Genomic DNA, 17,330 nt, shown 5'->3' with positions numbered 1-17,330 from the left:
ATTGAAATATAGTTGATGTATAATATTATGTTAGTTTCAGGTATACTACATGATGATTTGACATTTGCATACATTATGAAATGTTTACCACGATAAGTCTAGTAACCGTCTTTCCTCATATAAAATTATTACAGTATTTGGACTGTATTCCTTATGCTGTATATTACATAATAAATAAATATCATTTAGGATATAAATAGAAGTTTGTACCTCTTAATCCTCTAAACCTGTTTTGCCCACCACCCACTTCCCTCCCTTCTGGCAACCACCCATTTGGTCCCTGTATCTATGAGTCTGTTTTTGTTTTGTTTGTTTTTTCAGAATCCACATATAAATGAGATCATGCAGTATTTCCTTCTCTGACTTATTTCACTTAGCATAATACCTTCTAAGTCCATTCATGTTGTCAGAAATGGCAAGATTTCATTCTTTTTCATGGCTGAGAAATATTCCTATATATATCACATCTTTATCCATTCATATATTGATGGACACTTAGGCTGCTTCTGTATCTTGGCTATTATAAATAATGCTGCATTGGTGTACATATATCTTTTTAAATTAGTATTTTTGTTTCTTTGGATAAATATAATACCTAGAAGTAGAATTGGTGGTTCATATGGTAGTTCTAGTTTTAATTTTTTGAGGAAACGCCATAATGTTTTGCATAGTGACTGCACCAATTTACAATCCCACCAACAGTGCACAAGGGTTCATTTTCTCCACATCCTTGCCAACACTTATTGTTTGTTGTCTTTTTGATAATAGCCATTCTGACAGTTGTGAGGTGATATCTTATTCTGGTATGATTTGCATTTCCCTCATGATTAGTGATGCTGAGCATCTTTTCATGTGTCTGCTGGCCATATGTATATCTTCTTTGGAAAAGATGACTATTCAGATCCTCTGCCCATATTTTAATTGGGTTGTTTGTTTTTTTGATGTTGAGTTGTATGAGTTGTTTGTATATTTTGGATATTAACCCCTTATCAGATGTATCATTTGCAAATATCTTCTTCCATTCACTTATGCTGCCATTTCATTTTGTTGATAAATTCCTTGGCTGTGCCAAAGTTTTTTAGTTTGACGTAGTCCCATATGTTTATTTTTGCTTTTGTTTTCCTTGCCTGAGGAGACATAACCAAAAAAATACTGCTAAGACCGATGTCATAGAGCATACTGCCTATGTTTTCTAGGAGTTTTATGATTTTAGGTCTTCCACTTAACTCTTTAATCCATTTTTAGTCTATTTTTGCATATGGTGTGAAAAAGTAGTCCAGTTTGATTCTTTTGCAGTAGCTGTCCAGCTTTCCCAGCATCATTTATTGAAGAGGATGTCTTTTCCCCATTGTATATTCTTGCCTCCTTTGTTGTAGGTTAATTGCCCATATAAGTGTGGGTTCATTTGGGGACTCTCTATTCTGTTCCATTGATCTATGTGTCTGTTTTTGTGCCAGTACTATACTGTTTTGATTACTATAGGTTTGTATTATAGTCTGAAATTAGGAAGCATGATACCTCTAGCTTTGTTCTTCTTTCTCAAACTCATTTTGGCTATTTGGGGGTATTTTGTATTTCCATACAAACTTAAGAATTACTTGTAAAATAACTTTTTTATTGCTTATGAATTCTGTGAGTCAGGAACTTAGACAGGGCACAATGGGAATGGAGTGTCTCAGCTCCATAATGTCTGGGGCATCAGCTGGGGAGACTCAGTAACTGGGGGCTAGAATCATCTGGAGGGGTCTTTATCTGTATATCTGATGGTTGATGCTGGTAGTTGGCTGGTAGACCAGTTGTGGCTGTTGACTGGAGCATCCATGTATAGACTCCCCATGTGCTCTGGGCTTCCTCACAGTATGGCATCCTCAAGCACTTGGATTTCTTATTTGGAGAAAGTATCTTAGTAAACAGAGAAGCAGCTGCGTTGCCTTTTCTGGCCTAGACTTGGAAGCCACCCAGCATAATCTATTGGGTTACAAATGAGTCACAGCCCGCCCAGACTTAAGGGGAGGGCACATGGGCCACACCTTTCAATGAGAGGAGTATAAAGGCATTTCTAGACATATTTTAAAACCACCAAAGACATGTAGACTAGGGTATCTCCACCTAGTCTATGTGTGTATGAGGCCCCTCATAGGACAGAGAGGCAATGAGAAGAGAGTTCGGACAGGAGCTAGAAGCCAGGGGGCTGGTCTTCCTGTGCTTCCATGCTCTGGCAAAGAATTCAGAGAAGTCAGAAATTTTAAAATTTGAACTTGGCCTTCCAGGTCATTAAGAAAATATGTTTGTCAAGGTAGGAAGATAGAACGTATTTTTTATTTTTTATTTTTTTTTGTGTTACGCGGGCCCCTCACTGTTGTGGCCTCTCCTGTTGCGGAGCACAGGCTCCGGACATGCAGGCTCAGCGGCCATGGCTCATGGGCCCAGCCGCTCCGCGGCATGTGGGATCTTCCCGGACCAGGGCACAAACCCGCGTCCCCTGCATTGGCAGGCAGACTCTCAACCACTGTGCCACCAGGGAAGCCCGATAGAACATATTTATTTAATGGTTTGTTAGTTTGATTTATAGCTTTCAAATATTTAGGATATGATAAATAGGCTCCATTTGTATTCCTGGCTGGGCCCTGCAAATGAGAGGGGTAGTCCTAGTGGTGGAGGTGACAGTAATGGTGGTGGCACTGGTGGTGATGGTGGTGAAAATGGCAGTGGCGATTATTTGAGGGCTCAACATTTATTGAGCACCTACTATAGGTCAGAAGTCAACCACATTGTACCACCATTGTCTTCATCGTCATTATTTCCCTTCCTTCTCTCCTTTCCTTCTTCAATAAGTACGTATTATTAGGGCCATGCTAGGGGCTGGGAATACAAAGATAACCACCATGTGGTCTCTGGCTCAAGAAGCTTACTGACTAGTGGGAGAAAGGCTCAGGAACAGATCACTGCAGTACAAAAGGATGAATTCAATTACAGAAGAGTGTGCAATACTGGGGCAGCAGAGGGAACCAGGGAGGGCTATTCTGAGGAGGGCTTAAAGTCTAAGCTGGACCACTATAGGCAGAAAATAGAGAAAAGCATTCTAGAAAGTGGGAAGAGCATGTTTAAGGTGAGGAAGAGAAGACACTGGCCTAAGAAATGGTCTGAAGGTGTAGCAGTGGCAGCCTGGGAACAGGGATTCCTTTTGTGACCATGTGTGTGTTGTCCACCCCCTTATTTGGGGGACTGCTCCCCCAATCCAATTATATGATTCTAATACCTCCTTCCTGATCACCCAAGATGGACCAATCCAAGTCCACCCCGAGAATCTCTCCATTGGAATTGGAAGGGAAGAACCTTTATATCTTATCTAGTTGAGAGCTATCAGGATACTGAGCAGTGCACGGTATATCTGCTTCTTGAAAGAGCTGGTTGGAAAGAAATTGCTGATAGGCAGGGAGCAACAGAGAGAGAACATCCTGATGGTGTCGGAGCCTGTGATCCAGGTGTTCCTAGAGCCCACACCCATCCCAACTTGATCAGGTGGGGCAGCAAACCGGACCCTGGGATGCAACTGGGAGAAAAAGTGGGGGAATTAGGGCTGAAGAGGCAGCAGGAGTCAGATCCTGAAGGGCCGGGAGAGGAAGTTTCAATGCTATTCTGAGGGCAGGGGGAAGCCATTGAAGGAGGGGCTTAATGGAGGGGAGACAGGGTAAGATTTGTGTTTTTAAAAGATCTTTCTGGTTTGATAGGCAAGACTTGCTAGGAAGGGGAAAGCGTGAAGAGGAGAGGCTGGTGGTAGGGGAGCTGGCGAGAAGACAGATCTCATCCTCATCCCGGACATCATGGGGCCGAGGGAGAGGGCAGACTTTGGGGCCAGACCCTGCAGGTTCCAGTCACAGGTCCAACTCTTCACTACTGTTTGACTTTGGGCAAGTTATGTGGGCTCTGTTTTGTGTCGGGGATGGATGAAGGTGGGGAGAGACATTAGGTGTCATGTGGTCATTCAAACAGCCTTGAGCTGGGGACCAGAGATCCAGGTCCTAACTCCCATTATAGAAGGTCTGAGATAAAGCCCTGTGCACAGAAACCCACACCACCCCAACCCCTCCCAACTTCAGCCAGCCTCCTAAGGCGCTTCCTGTTCATCTGCCACGAACTGACCCTGCGGGTGAAGAAGGCAGGCAGTGGGTGTCTTCCAGGGACCAGGGTGAAGGGAAGGAGGGTGGCTGGGCCTGCCCTGGAGAGAGATGCCATTGTGCCTGGTGGGGCCCCAGGCCTTCCCTCACCCCCAGGCCAGTCCCAAACCACAGGCCACGTCTTGTTTCTCAGAAATACTGCCATTTCCCAGAGCCCAGGGTTTGTTGGGGGACAGGGGGAGGTGGCTTCACAGCTGCTGGAGGAGGAGAAGAAGAAGGAGGAGGAAGAGGAGGGGAAGGGGCGGGGAGGGAGCCTCTCCAGGAAATCTGGAGGCCAGGCGTGGCCTCATAATAGGATGATCAAGTTTAGGGGCCAGGAAGCTACCTGGGAAGGTTGAGTGGAGCAGAGGCTGCACCTGCTCCAGCCCAGGACCTGGCCCCTCCAGTGCTCTGGGATCCATCAGGGTGCAGAATCCCAGACCTCAGCTGGAATCCAAGCCTTCCATTTACTAATGTGTGATCTTAATTAGGTCACTTCCTCTCCCTCATCTCCATCATGTGGTTGACATGCCCCACCTTACTGGGTTCTTCCGGGGACTAGACGAGACAACGGACTTGACCGTGCATGTGGGAGGGGATGTCCCTACTTCATCCAGAGCCCAGCCTGGCCACCAAGATAGTGGATCCCACAGTACTCCCTGCTGCAGTCTCAGGGAGCCCCATCAGGGAAAGAGCTGGGCAGCCCCAGGAGACCACCGCATCCCTCTCCCCCGTCCCACTCATGGGGAGACCAGCCAGGGTTGTGCAGCGAGTTAGTGGCTGGGGAAGAATGGATTGTAACTTGTCCCTAAATCTTCCCTTCCTCCATCCTCACTCCTATTTCTTCTACTTCTCCCTCTCCTGAGAGGTCTCCTCATCAGCAAGACTTGCTTAAATCCCTCCCACCTGAAAAACCCCATTCTTCCATCTCATGTTCACTGCCAGCCACTGCCCTGCCTCTCTCCCCTCCTTTTACCACCCAAGTTCTTCAAAGGCTGTCTGCTTCCTCGCCTCCCTGACACCGCCTCAGCCCTCCACAGACTGCTCCTGCCTCCCAGCTCCCCTCACATTGCCCATGGCCACGGTCACCAGTAGCTCCCTTTCCAGGTTTCACCTATTGGACTCAGCCGCACTCTCCTGGCTTCTCTCTGGCCTCCATGCAGTTCCTTTGCGGATGCCCCGGGGCTCTGTCCTAACGACCCTTCTCTTTTCACTCTACAGGCCAATGTCTCGCATCTCCTGGCGTTAGTTACCACCTGCAGGCCAACAGCTCCCAAATCCTTGTCTCTGGCCCAGCCTCCTCTCCAGACCATAATATACCCAAAGGGCTGGGGTTCTCTCCTGAGACTCAGCTCAGCTGAAACTCCTGGGTTCTCCCCTCAGTTACCATGTGAGGCACCAGCTGCACCCAGACTCCCCCCTCTTCCTCAGCTCTGCCTTCTCTCCCATCCCCGTTGCCTCTCTCCTGCCCAGGCGTTGTCATGCCTTCCACAGATCCCACAGCAGCCCCCTACCTGGTCTCCGCCTCTCTCCTCCACACCGTGCTTCACCCAGCAGGCAGGGCCAGCTTTCTAAACCACAAATCTGACCAAAGCACTGAAACCCTTCCAGGGCTCTCTGCTGCCCTCAGGATGATGCCAAAGCTTCTTGGCTGGGCATTCAGCCTCACCGCCCTCTGCTCTTTGCCTCACATTTTCTTACCCAGCAACAGTGAGCTGTTTGTGGTTCTCCTTGTAAGATGCTGCTTTTCGTCTTCCATGAAGCTGTCTCTTCCTGTACCACTGTCCCACCTGCCTCTCCCTGCCTCCACCTTTCCGTCTAACTCCTGTTCATCCCTCAGAGCTAGCTGAACTGTCCACCATCTGGGCAGGGGCTGTGCTCCCCACAGCCCTGCTGTCACAGCCCTAGTACTCATGGTGTTGTGAGGCCTCATCTCCTGCTCAAGATTTTGGCTCCCTCGGGACAGGCAGGGCCGTATTGGTTCCTTACACCGTGTCAGTCATCTAGCACAAGGCCTAGGCCAGTGTAGATCAGAAAGTGTTTTATGAATGAATACAGGGAAGGAGAAGACAACTCAGAGTGATATAAAGTCCTGGGAGAGCTGCTTAGAGATTCCCAAGGCAAGCCTTATGTTGACACGCTCAGGAAAGTCTGGACCAAAGTCCGGAGGTGCTGATGGGCTGAACATGCTCCCATGGTGGGAAAGATCTGGGGTGAACATCACAGGCTTCGGATAAGTCCATCAGAGAAGCCAGGAAGGCAGTTGGCCTGCAACACCAGGAAAAGTATACAGGGAAGTCATTCCTGTCCTGAGGCCCCGGAGATGCCTCTGATTACAGAGCCTTGCCTTCCACCCCATTCTCCAGCCGAGGGGAGGGGCCCCTGTGCAGGAGCAGGGGTGGGGGTGGCATGGCAGGAAAAGCCCCACTGAGCAGGAGACATCTGAGCTAGGTTGAAGGATGACCAGTTCATGGTGTGAATGGCTGGTTCCTATGCTTTAAATTCAGGAGGCTCAGAAGCCATGCCTGGACTTCCAAGTTAACTCCTTGTGGTGAGCAAACAAGGCCAGAATGACGAGTCTTCTCCAGGAGGGACAGGCAGAGGCTGTGAGGAGCTGGATGTCTTTTGACTCAGAGGATGAGGGGGAGATTCCATTCATGTTCCTCAAACCCCAGACTCTCAAACCAGGCCCCCTGGGAGCTGGCAGAGGAAGTCTGGGGAGGGTGATACCTGTCCCTGCTCAGTAAGAGCAGCATTGGGAGGCTGCTTAGACGACTTCCCAGACCTCAGACGCCCAGGTACAAGACCAGGGCTTGGAGCAGAGCCCTCTAAGTGGCTGCAGGTGGCAGAATCCAACCAAAAGGCCACTTGACACTGTCTCTCCATGGCTTCCAATCAGGTGTGGGGTGGGAGTGGGCCTGGCCGTGGGATGAGAGCACAGGTCTAGGAGTCAGTAGGTCTGAATTCTGGTTCTGGCTTCACCACTCATCACTGTGAAGCTTTGGGGAACACAGTGGCCGATCCTGAACCTCTGTTTTCTCCTCTCCAAAATGGGGGTAATTCCTATACTAATTCACCTTAAGTAGAATCATGGGCATGAAAACATCTTTGAAATGGCAAGGAATTGTACACGCGGGCAGGATAAATTACTGATGTTGTCTTTCATTGTAACTGTTAGGCTTTCTTCCCAGACCGTGGTGCCAGGGTTGGCAATCTGACTGCCAAGTCTTGGAAATCCTCTGAGGTGAGGATATTTGCGTTCATTACATTGGTCACGGTGGAACGGGGACGAGTGCTAGCTTGGAGCAAGAGACCGGGCATCCAATTCCAAATCTGCTACCACCCTGCTCTGTGGCTTCAGGCAAATTACTGCTCCTCCCTAAACTCAGCGTCCTCATTGTAAAGCATAGCTGACAATTGTAAGGATCCCTGGAATATCTGCTGGGAAAGCACTTTGAGGCTCCATGCACCCCCCTCCGCTGGCTAACTCCAGTCGGTCCCCCTTCCTAGGCTCACTGCCAAAGAGCTATGGGAGGGGGACGGCCCACAAAAGCAGGAGGCGCTGTAGTTGGGGGCCCGGCACAGAAGCAGCACAGAGCAGGGGAGAGGCCACGATGGCAGACAAGGGTCTGGGTCAGAAGGCTGGGGGAACCAGCCCTGGCTCTCATAACACCTCACCGTGAGGACACGGGCTGGTCTCTGCCTCTTCCGCCTCTCAGTTTCCAGCCGTGTGAAATGGGGATAACCACAGTTCTCACAGTGACTGCCTGCCTGCAGGCAGTGAGAACACGTGGAGACTGGATATGGACTCAGCAGGCAGGGTTGAGGGGTAATGCAACTTCTTATTTATTAATATATAACAACAAAAATAATAAAGCTCACATCTGCAACTGTTCAGGTCTTTGTTATAAGGTCTTAGTCACTTTGTCTGGACTGGCCGTGACCTTCAGCTCTGGGGTCTGGGCTAGGAAGACGTTCCAGTGACCTGCATGGACAGAAGAGGAAGAGTCGCGTGTGTGTGTAGGGGTGTGTGCTGTATGTGTATGTGCAGGGGTGTGTGTGTGTGGTGTGTGTGTGTGTGTGTGCGTGTGTGTGGTGTGTGAGCGTGTGCATGCATGGGCACAACAGAGACAGGGTGACTGGGGTGGGGCAAACTTAGGACGACGAGGACTGTGTAGCCTGGGTTTGGAGCCCACAGGGAGGAGGGAGGTGGGGACCCCATCACCCCCCAAATCCAAAGGGTTCTGACACATGACCCCGCCTTCAAACAACCAACATGTGTGGGCTGGGCTGGTATCCTGACTCCTGTTGGTGACCCTCTAATCTGTGACTTCCTCTCCCCCACCTGAAGACCCACCTGGGTCCATCTTCCTCAGGGAAGTGTAGAGCAACTTAAGGGCATCAGAAGGAACGCGGTTAGAAGGTTTCAGTGGGAAAGGTTCCAGTGGAGAGACGCTAAGCAGCACCAGGATTTAGGGGCTCAGAGCCCCACCTCTGACAGCCCTGTCTCCCTCACCCCCAAGACCAAATCCAGCTGGCTCTGCTTTACCTTCCCGCTCCCAAGCTCCCAAGCGTCTGAGTTGGGAAATCTCTGGCCCAGACGCCCACTGGATTCCTGTGCCGGGAACTGACGTCTGTGGCTGACAGCCGCCCTCCTCCCGGCACCAGCAGCCTGGAACTCCCCAGGAGGCCCCAGCTTTTAGCCCGTCTCTCTTCCCAGGCCCCAGTCCTCAGCCCAGGGTCCCACCTTTGTGGGTGCCAGTGAGCAACCGGAAGTTCTGTGCCTCTTTCTGGAAGTCTTGCTTCCTGACTTTCTTGATCTGAATCAAGTGGAAGATTCCTGAGGGCAGAGACAAGGGCATGAGCAGGAAAGGCAGGGTGTGTGGTCAGTGAAACAGGGTGACTTAGACCTGGGACGGACCCCGTCACCTCCCTCCCCTCCCCCTTTGTGACCAGACACCAAATCCTGTGGACTAAATTCCCTAAATATTTTGAATCTGTTCTCCCATCCCCACTGTCACCCTTCCCATTCAGGCCCCATCATGCCTTGCCTGGGTCACTGCACTAGACTTCTGACCCCTTTAACCCCGTCTCTAATCTATGATCCTGGCTGTGGTCATTGGAAAATATGCATGTTACCCCGTCATTCCCCTTCCGTGACCCTGCTCCTGTCACCGTCACCTTCCTGCTCTCACACCACTCACCTGTCCAACAGTGCAGAGAGGGGGAAGGCAGGAGGGAGGGAGGAAAGAAGGAAGAAAAGCTGCCAGGCCTGTAGGGCCTGGTCAAGTTTTTTTCTGGACATAGAACGTATGATAAAAATCAATAGGTGATTTGCTTCAGACACCCAAGCACTACAGGTGTCAGGGTTGTTGTCTCCCTTTCAGCTCAAGGCTCAGTTTACCCCATCTCTCTGAGTGGCCTCGCCTGTGCTCCAGTCCTAATCAGCTACTTGAGGTCCCTGAGGGGGCCAAGCCTTTACACATGCTGCCCCCTCTGCTGAAACACCTTCTCCTATTGCCACAGGTGAACTCCTACTCATCCTCCCAGCCTCACCTGGGAAGGCTTCCTCGATTCTCCCTCTTCCCCCAAATAGTTATAATTTCCTCCTTGGGTTACGCACAGCTCTTGGCTTCTGTTTGTGATTGTTCCTATTTCTAATGTGCTATCATTGTGTCTGCTCTTGCCTCCCTTACCAGACTGGTAACTCGGGGAGGGTGTTCCTCTTGGGTTCTCTGCACCCGGCCCACATTAGGTATGCTGAATGAATGAATGAATGAAGCCATGGATGGACGGATGGATGGATAAGCAAATATATGTGTACCCTGTGTAGGCCAGGCCCTGAGGGGGAATGAGGTATTAGCTGGATCTCCTGATGTTTGCGTCCCCTGGGGAGCACAGTCACCACACATGGCGCTGAGGCCCTGAGCACATGGGCTCTGATGTCGTGCCGGCTGTTACCACCGGGGTCTGTGGCCAGAAAGAACAGATGTGACAGCAAGACCTCTGCTAGGCCAGCACCGCCCTCAAGAAAACCAAGAACTGGCCTTGCTTGTGGGAATCCAAGTGGGATCCCACCGAGGGGAAGAGACAGCCCTGGTCTTGGGACTGAGGTCCGGGAAGCTGGGAATGCCCAGCACCGTCTTCAGGCCCCCTCGGTCCAGATGCCAAGGACCAGAATACGGGAGAGACTTGCTCCAAAGGCCCAGGCCACATCATAAGCATGAGATGGGGACAGGTCCTGGTGCTCCAGTCCTGCCACTGCACAAAGCCCCAAACACAAATTGGAGAGGTAACGGGGATGAGGGCAGGTCCCCACCCTGTTGCCTGTAAAACATGATTGAAAGGTCTGAGATCTTGGGCCTGGAATCAAGAGCTTCCCTGAGGATCATGGTTGTGCCTCTTGCTCTTTGAAGGGCGTGCCAGGCCTGAGAGTGGCTGGGCTCTGTGTGTTCTGGGCAGAGGTGGCAGTGGTGGGCGAGTTCCAAGAGATAGGACAGGCTTAGCTTAGTGTGAAGAACCCTCTCTGGGTAGAGCCATGCCCAGAATGGCAAGTGAACCACCTGTCTGGAGGTGGGGAGCGGGTGTGCGCAGTCAGGGGCTAGAGACCATCAGGGAGGCTGCAAGGGGACTTCCTTCCTGGGGGTGGGGAATGGAGACCCCTGAGGTCCCTTCTACTCTGAAATTCTAGCCTCTAAAAAGCCCTTTAACCCTACGCCAACTCTCTGCTCAGACTCTGGGTCTGGGGCTGGTCCCACTGTGATGTGGCCTCAGCCCAGCTTTCAGCATCCACCTGCTCACTTTGTGTCCAGGCCAATTGCCCTCTTCCTCTCCTGGCCCCCAAGGCCTGCTGTTTCCACTTGTCTGGGTGAGGAAACAGGAAAGGTTTCCCACTGATGATCAGACCTTGGGAGAGTTTGTTTTGACTTTCACAGTCTGGGACAGGGAGATAACAGATAGGGAGGCTGATGGGGCATTTTAGGCACCCAGAGGCTCAGGAGATAGCGGGGCGGGGGTGGGGGAAGGTTTGCTAGTGACAGGATGTCAGGGCCTGGAATTGTGAAGTTGAAGAGTCCTCCCCACCTTGTTCCTTTTTGCTGGGCCGCCTGGTAATGAGATTTTGCCTTGAGCTATCATGCCTCCTTCTCTGCCATCCTGGGCCTTCCTTAGGCCCTTGCCTAAAAGCATAAGGTAACCTTTGTGGAGGCGGCGCTGGGGACAGTAAGACCTTGGTTTGAATCTTTGCTTTACTGTTTAAACTGTGTGGTTTTGAGCAAGTCATTTTACCTCTCAGACTCAGTTTTCTTATCTGCAAAATGGGGCATTAATACATACCCTTCAGCTTTCTTATATGTGGGTGAATTGAAGCACATTATATATAGTACCTGCTAAATACCAATCACAGAGCACCAGGCATGTAAACATGGGCTCTGGCACCAGAGTTTGAGGCTGTCACTGTCGGCCTGCCTGTAGTGTGCCCCTCTTGCCTTTCTAAATCCTGTCCAGCTCAGGCCCATCTTCCACAAAGCCTTCCCTGACCAGCTTAGCTCCCAGGGAGCTCCTCCTGCTCCCAGGGCACAAAGCCATGGGGTCCTGAGGACAGAGCCTGGGCCTGTTACTCTCTGTGGTCACAGAGGAGTGGGAGGAGGCCCAGCGTAAACATGCAGCCCCACCTGTCCAGGGAAAGATGGAATCTCAAGGCTCAAAACAATCATGAAGGTTACTGAACTTACTCCTCAGCCAGTGGCCAAATTCCCACCCAGCCCTTACTTGCACACTTGCGTGAATGGAACTTGCTTCCTCCCTTCCACTACAGGAAGGCTTTACGGTTGAGAAGGTGCTTCCTCTCATTAACTGAAACCTGCCTCTCTGAAATTCTAACCAACTGATGAGGCGGGATAAGAAGGAGACTGACATTTTTAGCACTTACTATAGGTCAGGGGTGGTACCTATATTCTTTCATTTAATCCTCCAAAACCCCTTCGCCCCCCCCATTAACAGAAGAGAAGTCTGAGGCCCAGAGAGGTCAAGTGATTGCCCAAGGCCACACAGCTAAGAAATGGCAGAGCCGGGATTCAAACCCAGGTCTGTGTGATTCCAAAGCCCCTGCTTATTGTTCTGACCCTGTGGTCACTGAGAACACAACTGCTCCCTCTGCCTGGGGCAGTCCTTCAGAGCCATGAAGCCAGCGGTCCTGTTCCCCTGAGTCTTCTCTTCTCCAGGCTGAACAGCTCCGCTTTCTTCGTCCATTCCTCCTACGACAGGGGGCGGAGTAGAGCAGGGAAAGAGCCGCATCTGACGTCACAAGACCTGGGCTCTAGCTCCCGTCCTCCACTTACTGGCTGTGTGGCCTTGGGCCAGGTACTTCACCTCTCTGAGCCTCAGTTTCCTCATCTGTAAAATGGGGATAATAATACCTAACTCTCAGGATCGTTGAGGATCAAATGAGATAATGAACGTGAAAGCACTTTGTAAACTCCAAAGTGCTTCACACACTGGTTGTTATTATCATTGTCATCATTCTTATTATCATCCCCTCTTTCACACCCCCCATCTCCCCCACCTCCCCACTGCCAGCCAAACACATCAGTAAATTGACCTTAGAGCTAATTCCCACTTAAAGGGTTTAATTTGTTTTACTCTGTCCAGGGCATTTATGTTTTACAAGAAGAGCCCCAAAACTGAACTCTCGGCAATTCCCTCATCAATGAAAACTCTTGACCTTCAGTTGGTGATAGGAGCAGCCTGCTGAACAGGGTGAGTTTCTACAGAATGAGAAACATATTCTGATGTCGACTTACCTTGGAGGGATAGAATCCACCTTATAGAAAAGGCTGAATGAGACTAGCCTTGAGGATTTGAGGATGCTGTGAGGGCCCTCCTGCCTGAAAAGATCTCTCCTCCCAGTCTGCTGAAATTCTTCCAATAGACAGCTCTTTGTTTTATCAGGGTAGGCATTACTCTGTCCTGGCTCCTCACAAAGTGTAAAAACCCCTTTCCCCCAGGAGAGGGAGCACTTCAAGGCCCTGGCATTTCAGAGTGGGTGAGCTTATCAGAATTGTCAGAATCAGTCTCCCTCTATCTCGGAATCTGGGACTCAGAGCTGGAAGGTGGCCCAAGGCAGGTCATCCTGGGCCAGAGGCACCCGATCAGCAAAACTCCCTTACCACCCTTGGTGGGTCTGCAGCAAAGGAAGGGGGACAGGCCAGAGTGGGAGTGGGCCACTGCTCACCTTTTACCAGCTTCCAGAGGTAGATCTCCACCTGTTCAGAAGCCTCACGCTCGAGGGCCAAGCGACGGAGGTTGTCTGGGCTTGGGGATACTGATGTATGGACGAGGACCCGGCCCGGTGCCTTCGGACACTTGGTGGCACTGATCTCACTGTGGCCAGGGTCTGCCTTGTCCTCTGGGAGAGACAAGGAGCTCGTGAACACTCTGTCTCCCCACCCCTGGTGGCCCAGGAAGAGGGGCCACTGGTCTGACATCCCCCTCAGGGTCAATAGGGTCCTTGGGAAAGTTCTGGTGCCCCTGGGAAGAGAAGGAGGTCTCTGGGGAAGAGAGAGGGGGCCTCTCCCCCATTCACCTCCCATTGATTAGCATGTCAGGAAACTTCTCACCCTTCAGGGCCCAGCTCACCTTCCACCTCTTCCAGGCAGCCCACCTGGAACAAACAGCTCAGCGCACCATTTCCTCCCACCCATAGCTTGTAAAACCCTTCTTGCTTATGCCTCTCCCTCAGTCCCTTAATCCCACACTGCCTTGCATTGCCTTGTAATTGTTTCACTTGGGTATGTTTTCTCTCTAAAGTAAACCCACAGGCTGAAGGGCAGGAATCGTGTTCTCCAAGTCTTTTGAGTCACTCATACCACCCAGCACAGGCTCACACTGAACACACGTAGAATGAAAGGTCTGGGAGGGATTGAGGTGACAATGGCAGTAATGATGATGATCAGTATGATACGGGACAGTTTCTAGAAGGAGTTCCAGTTCCAGCTCCACTGCTCTTTTGCTGTGTGACTTAGGAAGTTCCCTCCCCTTCTCTGGGTCTCAGTTTTCCCATATGTTGATGAGGATTGAAGGAAGACAGCAGTGGTCAAGAGCACTGTCTTTGTGGGAATTCCCTGGCGGTCCAGTGGTTAGGACTAGGCGCTTTCACTGCCGTGGGTCCGGGATCCGATCCCTGGTCAGGGAACTAAGATCCTGCAAGCCGCGCTGCGCGGCCAAAATAAATAAATAAGTAAATAAAAAGACGGCATTGTCTTTGGAATAAGACAGACAGGGTTCATATCCCAGCTCTGTCACTTAACAGCTTTGGGACCTGGGACAAGGTATTTATCTTCTCATTCTGTAAAATGGAGATAAAGATGCCTGCCTTGTCCATTTTGGTGAGGATTACATGAATTCAGCCAAAATACCTACCCGGAACATGGTAAGTGCTCAATAAATGTTGGCCATTCCTCTTAAAAGTCCTAATAGACTAAGATTTTATGACTTCACAGAATCCAGGACATTATTTAATTCTATGTATGTCTGAAAGTCTCTGAATCTGTAATAGTAGATAGTTCCATAAGTCTAATATTTTATGAGTTGGGCGTTTTTCACTGCTGTGCTTCTAACATTCTGTGCATGTAATAACGTTACCCTACATCCCCTGGCTCTGAGTCCATGCCCCATCCATGTCAGAGATGTTCCAAGTGTCTGTGCTCTGGGGAGAGAGACCCATGGCTCACTCTGGCCAGTGCCCTCCCTGCCCCCAGGCTCTCTTTGTACCTGGACAAATCTTGCAGCACTTCCCAGCCACTTTCTTGGGCTGACGGCAGGGGTACTCAGTGGGGCAGGTCACCCGTTGGCAGTCCTGGCGGCCGTCCTGACAGGTGCACAGGATGCAGGGCAGGGGTCCAAAGGAGCGGAAGGCTGGGTGCCACACCTCCCCATGGGAGTACGTCTTCCCGCCATGCACACAGGCTGGGAGGGCAGGAAGGGAGGAGGGTCAGTGCCTTGGACTCGGGTCAGAGTCCAATAAAGGCTGGGAGTAGGTCCTTGGGACGCCCCTGCTCCACCAGTCTGGCCCAGCCACACTGCCTGCAAAGTGGAGGCCCGGGAGTAAACCAGTCTTCTGTCCCGGACATCCCCCATCTCAGCACTCGGGGCCGAGATGGGCCAGTAAGTTCTTGCCGAAGATGGAGAGTCCTCCCCTGCTCTTCACAGGCACCTCCAGCGGGGCATGCGGAGGGATGGCCTGACAGTAGGAGACCTGTGATCAAGTGCTGTCACTACCTGGCCATGTGAGCTCTGTCAGGTCCCTTCTCCTGTCTCAGCCTCAGTGTCCCATCTGTACAGAGAGGGGCTGGACGGATGCCTCTGCAGCCCCTCCCGCTCCACCAATCAGGGTGCCCTGCAGTGAGGCCTCTTTCCTCCCCCTCTGCTGCCACAATTGTCTCCTTAGCCTCCTTCCCTGATCCATCCCAACCATCCTCCTGCAGCCCAGCTCTGCTTCCTCCTTCCTTCATCAAAAACTTTCCCTCACCACTTCCTTATCGTATAACAATTAATGTACATGTCTGTCTCCCCTACTAGTCTATGAGCTCCTGGAGGACAGGGACCATTTTCATCTCTCTGTTCTGTGTCCCTCAATTCCCAGCAAAGACATGGCAGACGCTGAAAAAATATTGTTGTATGGCCCGTAGTCCTGGTTCCAGGACTGGTTCTGTCTCTAACTCAATACCCTGAACCTCAGTGTCCTCATCTGTCAAATGGGGGTTTAGACCCGACGTTCTAGGGGTCTACAAGCTCATGGCCAAGTTGAGATTGGGGAACCACTCGGTGGAGGTGCAGGGATCGAAGTGGGAGCAGTCAGGGCCCCCCTTTCCCACCTCAGGGGTCGGCAGAGGCTCCAGTTCCCACCTTTCTTATGTTTCTCCTTCAGAACAATCTTGACTGTCGTGCTGCCTGCCTCTTTCGGTCGGAAGTGGCGAGGGAGGAAGCCCAGGGGGGCGCTGGGGCCAGTGGGGCTTGGGGTGCTCGGGTCTCTCTTTCTCCCACCGTCCCCTGAACATGGATCCTGGGAATGTCTCTGCAAAGGGCAGGAAGGATGCAGATCACCGACAGGCCACTGCCGGTGCAGGAGCAGCCAGACAGAGGCTGTGGTGAGAGGCCTGAGGATGGCTCTAGTGACTGAGCCTGATGGCCCAGGGAAGACAGGGCATAGGCTCTGGGTAGAAAGAAGATCTGGATGGGGTCGAAGATGTTCCCAGGCTATGGGCCTTTGAAGACTCTCAGAGGATAGTGGTTTGGCAATCCAGCCTCCACTGAGCCCTTCTCAGGCTGGCAGAGCCAGAGCCTTGGGGCTGAGATGGGCAAGGGTGCTGAGGTCTTGATCTGGGAGACATAAGTGATCAGGGACCTGGAGAACTTAATATGTAAGAAATGGAAGGTGAGAATGTAGTGAGGATGAGAGTCAGGAAATTCTTCTTTGTCCAAGAAGATTTAGGTGATGGGACAGGGGATGGGCCTCTGAAGATCCCACCAGGCCCCGGAATCCCACAAGCAGGAGGACTGAGAGCAGACCCTGTCCAGAGATGATGGGTCTTGGGAGCCTCCTTTCCTGAGTCCCTGGAATCCAACAGCCCGAGACCCCACCCCTCCAGGTCAAGTCTTGGGAGGGCTGGCAGTGAGAACAAAGGGTGTGTATGTGAAGGCAGCCTAACAGGGCAGGGGCTCCCCAGTCCAGAGATTGGGGATTGGGAGCTCCACAGGCCACGGGAAAGGGGCAAGTGGGCTGGGGGCAAGGGGCAGAGCTTACCACCCCGTCACTGACCCTGAGTCACTCACATGCCTTCTTCTGCAGCCCCTTTCTGACTGTACAGTCTCTGAGTCAGTCCCCTGATGGCGGGACTGAGCCCACAAGAGCTCCTAGAGTGGAAACTGTGTCCCAGGCCCCAGCACAGGCCCAGGCACACAGGAGGCACCCAGGAAATGCTTGTCAAGTAGAATAGAGGCAGAAAGGAATCGAAGACCCCAGCCCCCTAATTGGTGACTTGCCCACGACATCCAGCATGTCAGTAAGTAGCTGCTCGGGGCCTGGAACTAAGTCTGGTGGGTTTCACTTAGCTGCCTCCTGGGGAGAGGATGGGGAGGAAGGGGAATGACATGGTCAGGTCCCGTGGCCCAGGA

General features: G+C 51.5%; 1 protein-coding gene across 2 annotated transcripts in view; it reads right to left on the bottom strand.

Annotated features, from left to right (window-relative positions):
* Positions 1 to 7,981: 7,981 nt before the first annotated feature.
* The window catches only part of CHRDL2 (chordin like 2), a 30,446-nt gene continuing 21,097 nt past the window's right edge, over positions 7,982 to 17,330 (bottom strand). Inside the window, exons 7-11 of one of the 2 annotated variants that reach the window (XM_059070840.2) lie at positions 16,062 to 16,230; positions 14,928 to 15,122; positions 13,390 to 13,563; positions 8,905 to 8,997; positions 7,982 to 8,142 (exon numbers count right to left, since the gene is read on the bottom strand). In XM_059070840.2, coding sequence (XP_058926823.1) covers positions 8,063 to 8,142; positions 8,905 to 8,997; positions 13,390 to 13,563; positions 14,928 to 15,122; positions 16,062 to 16,230 — 711 coding nt within the window. In that variant the 3' untranslated portion in view covers positions 7,982 to 8,062. The remainder of the gene's footprint in view (positions 8,143 to 8,904; positions 8,998 to 13,389; positions 13,564 to 14,927; positions 15,123 to 16,061; positions 16,231 to 17,330) is intronic. The other variant, XM_067039461.1, reaches the window with a different exon arrangement.

Source organism: Kogia breviceps, chromosome 7, assembly GCF_026419965.1.
Source record: "Kogia breviceps isolate mKogBre1 chromosome 7, mKogBre1 haplotype 1, whole genome shotgun sequence".
Classification (NCBI taxonomy): domain Eukaryota; kingdom Metazoa; phylum Chordata; class Mammalia; order Artiodactyla; family Physeteridae; genus Kogia; species Kogia breviceps.
The sequence above is the reverse complement of the archived record's forward strand: the minus strand, read 5'-3'. Positions and strand labels throughout refer to the sequence as shown.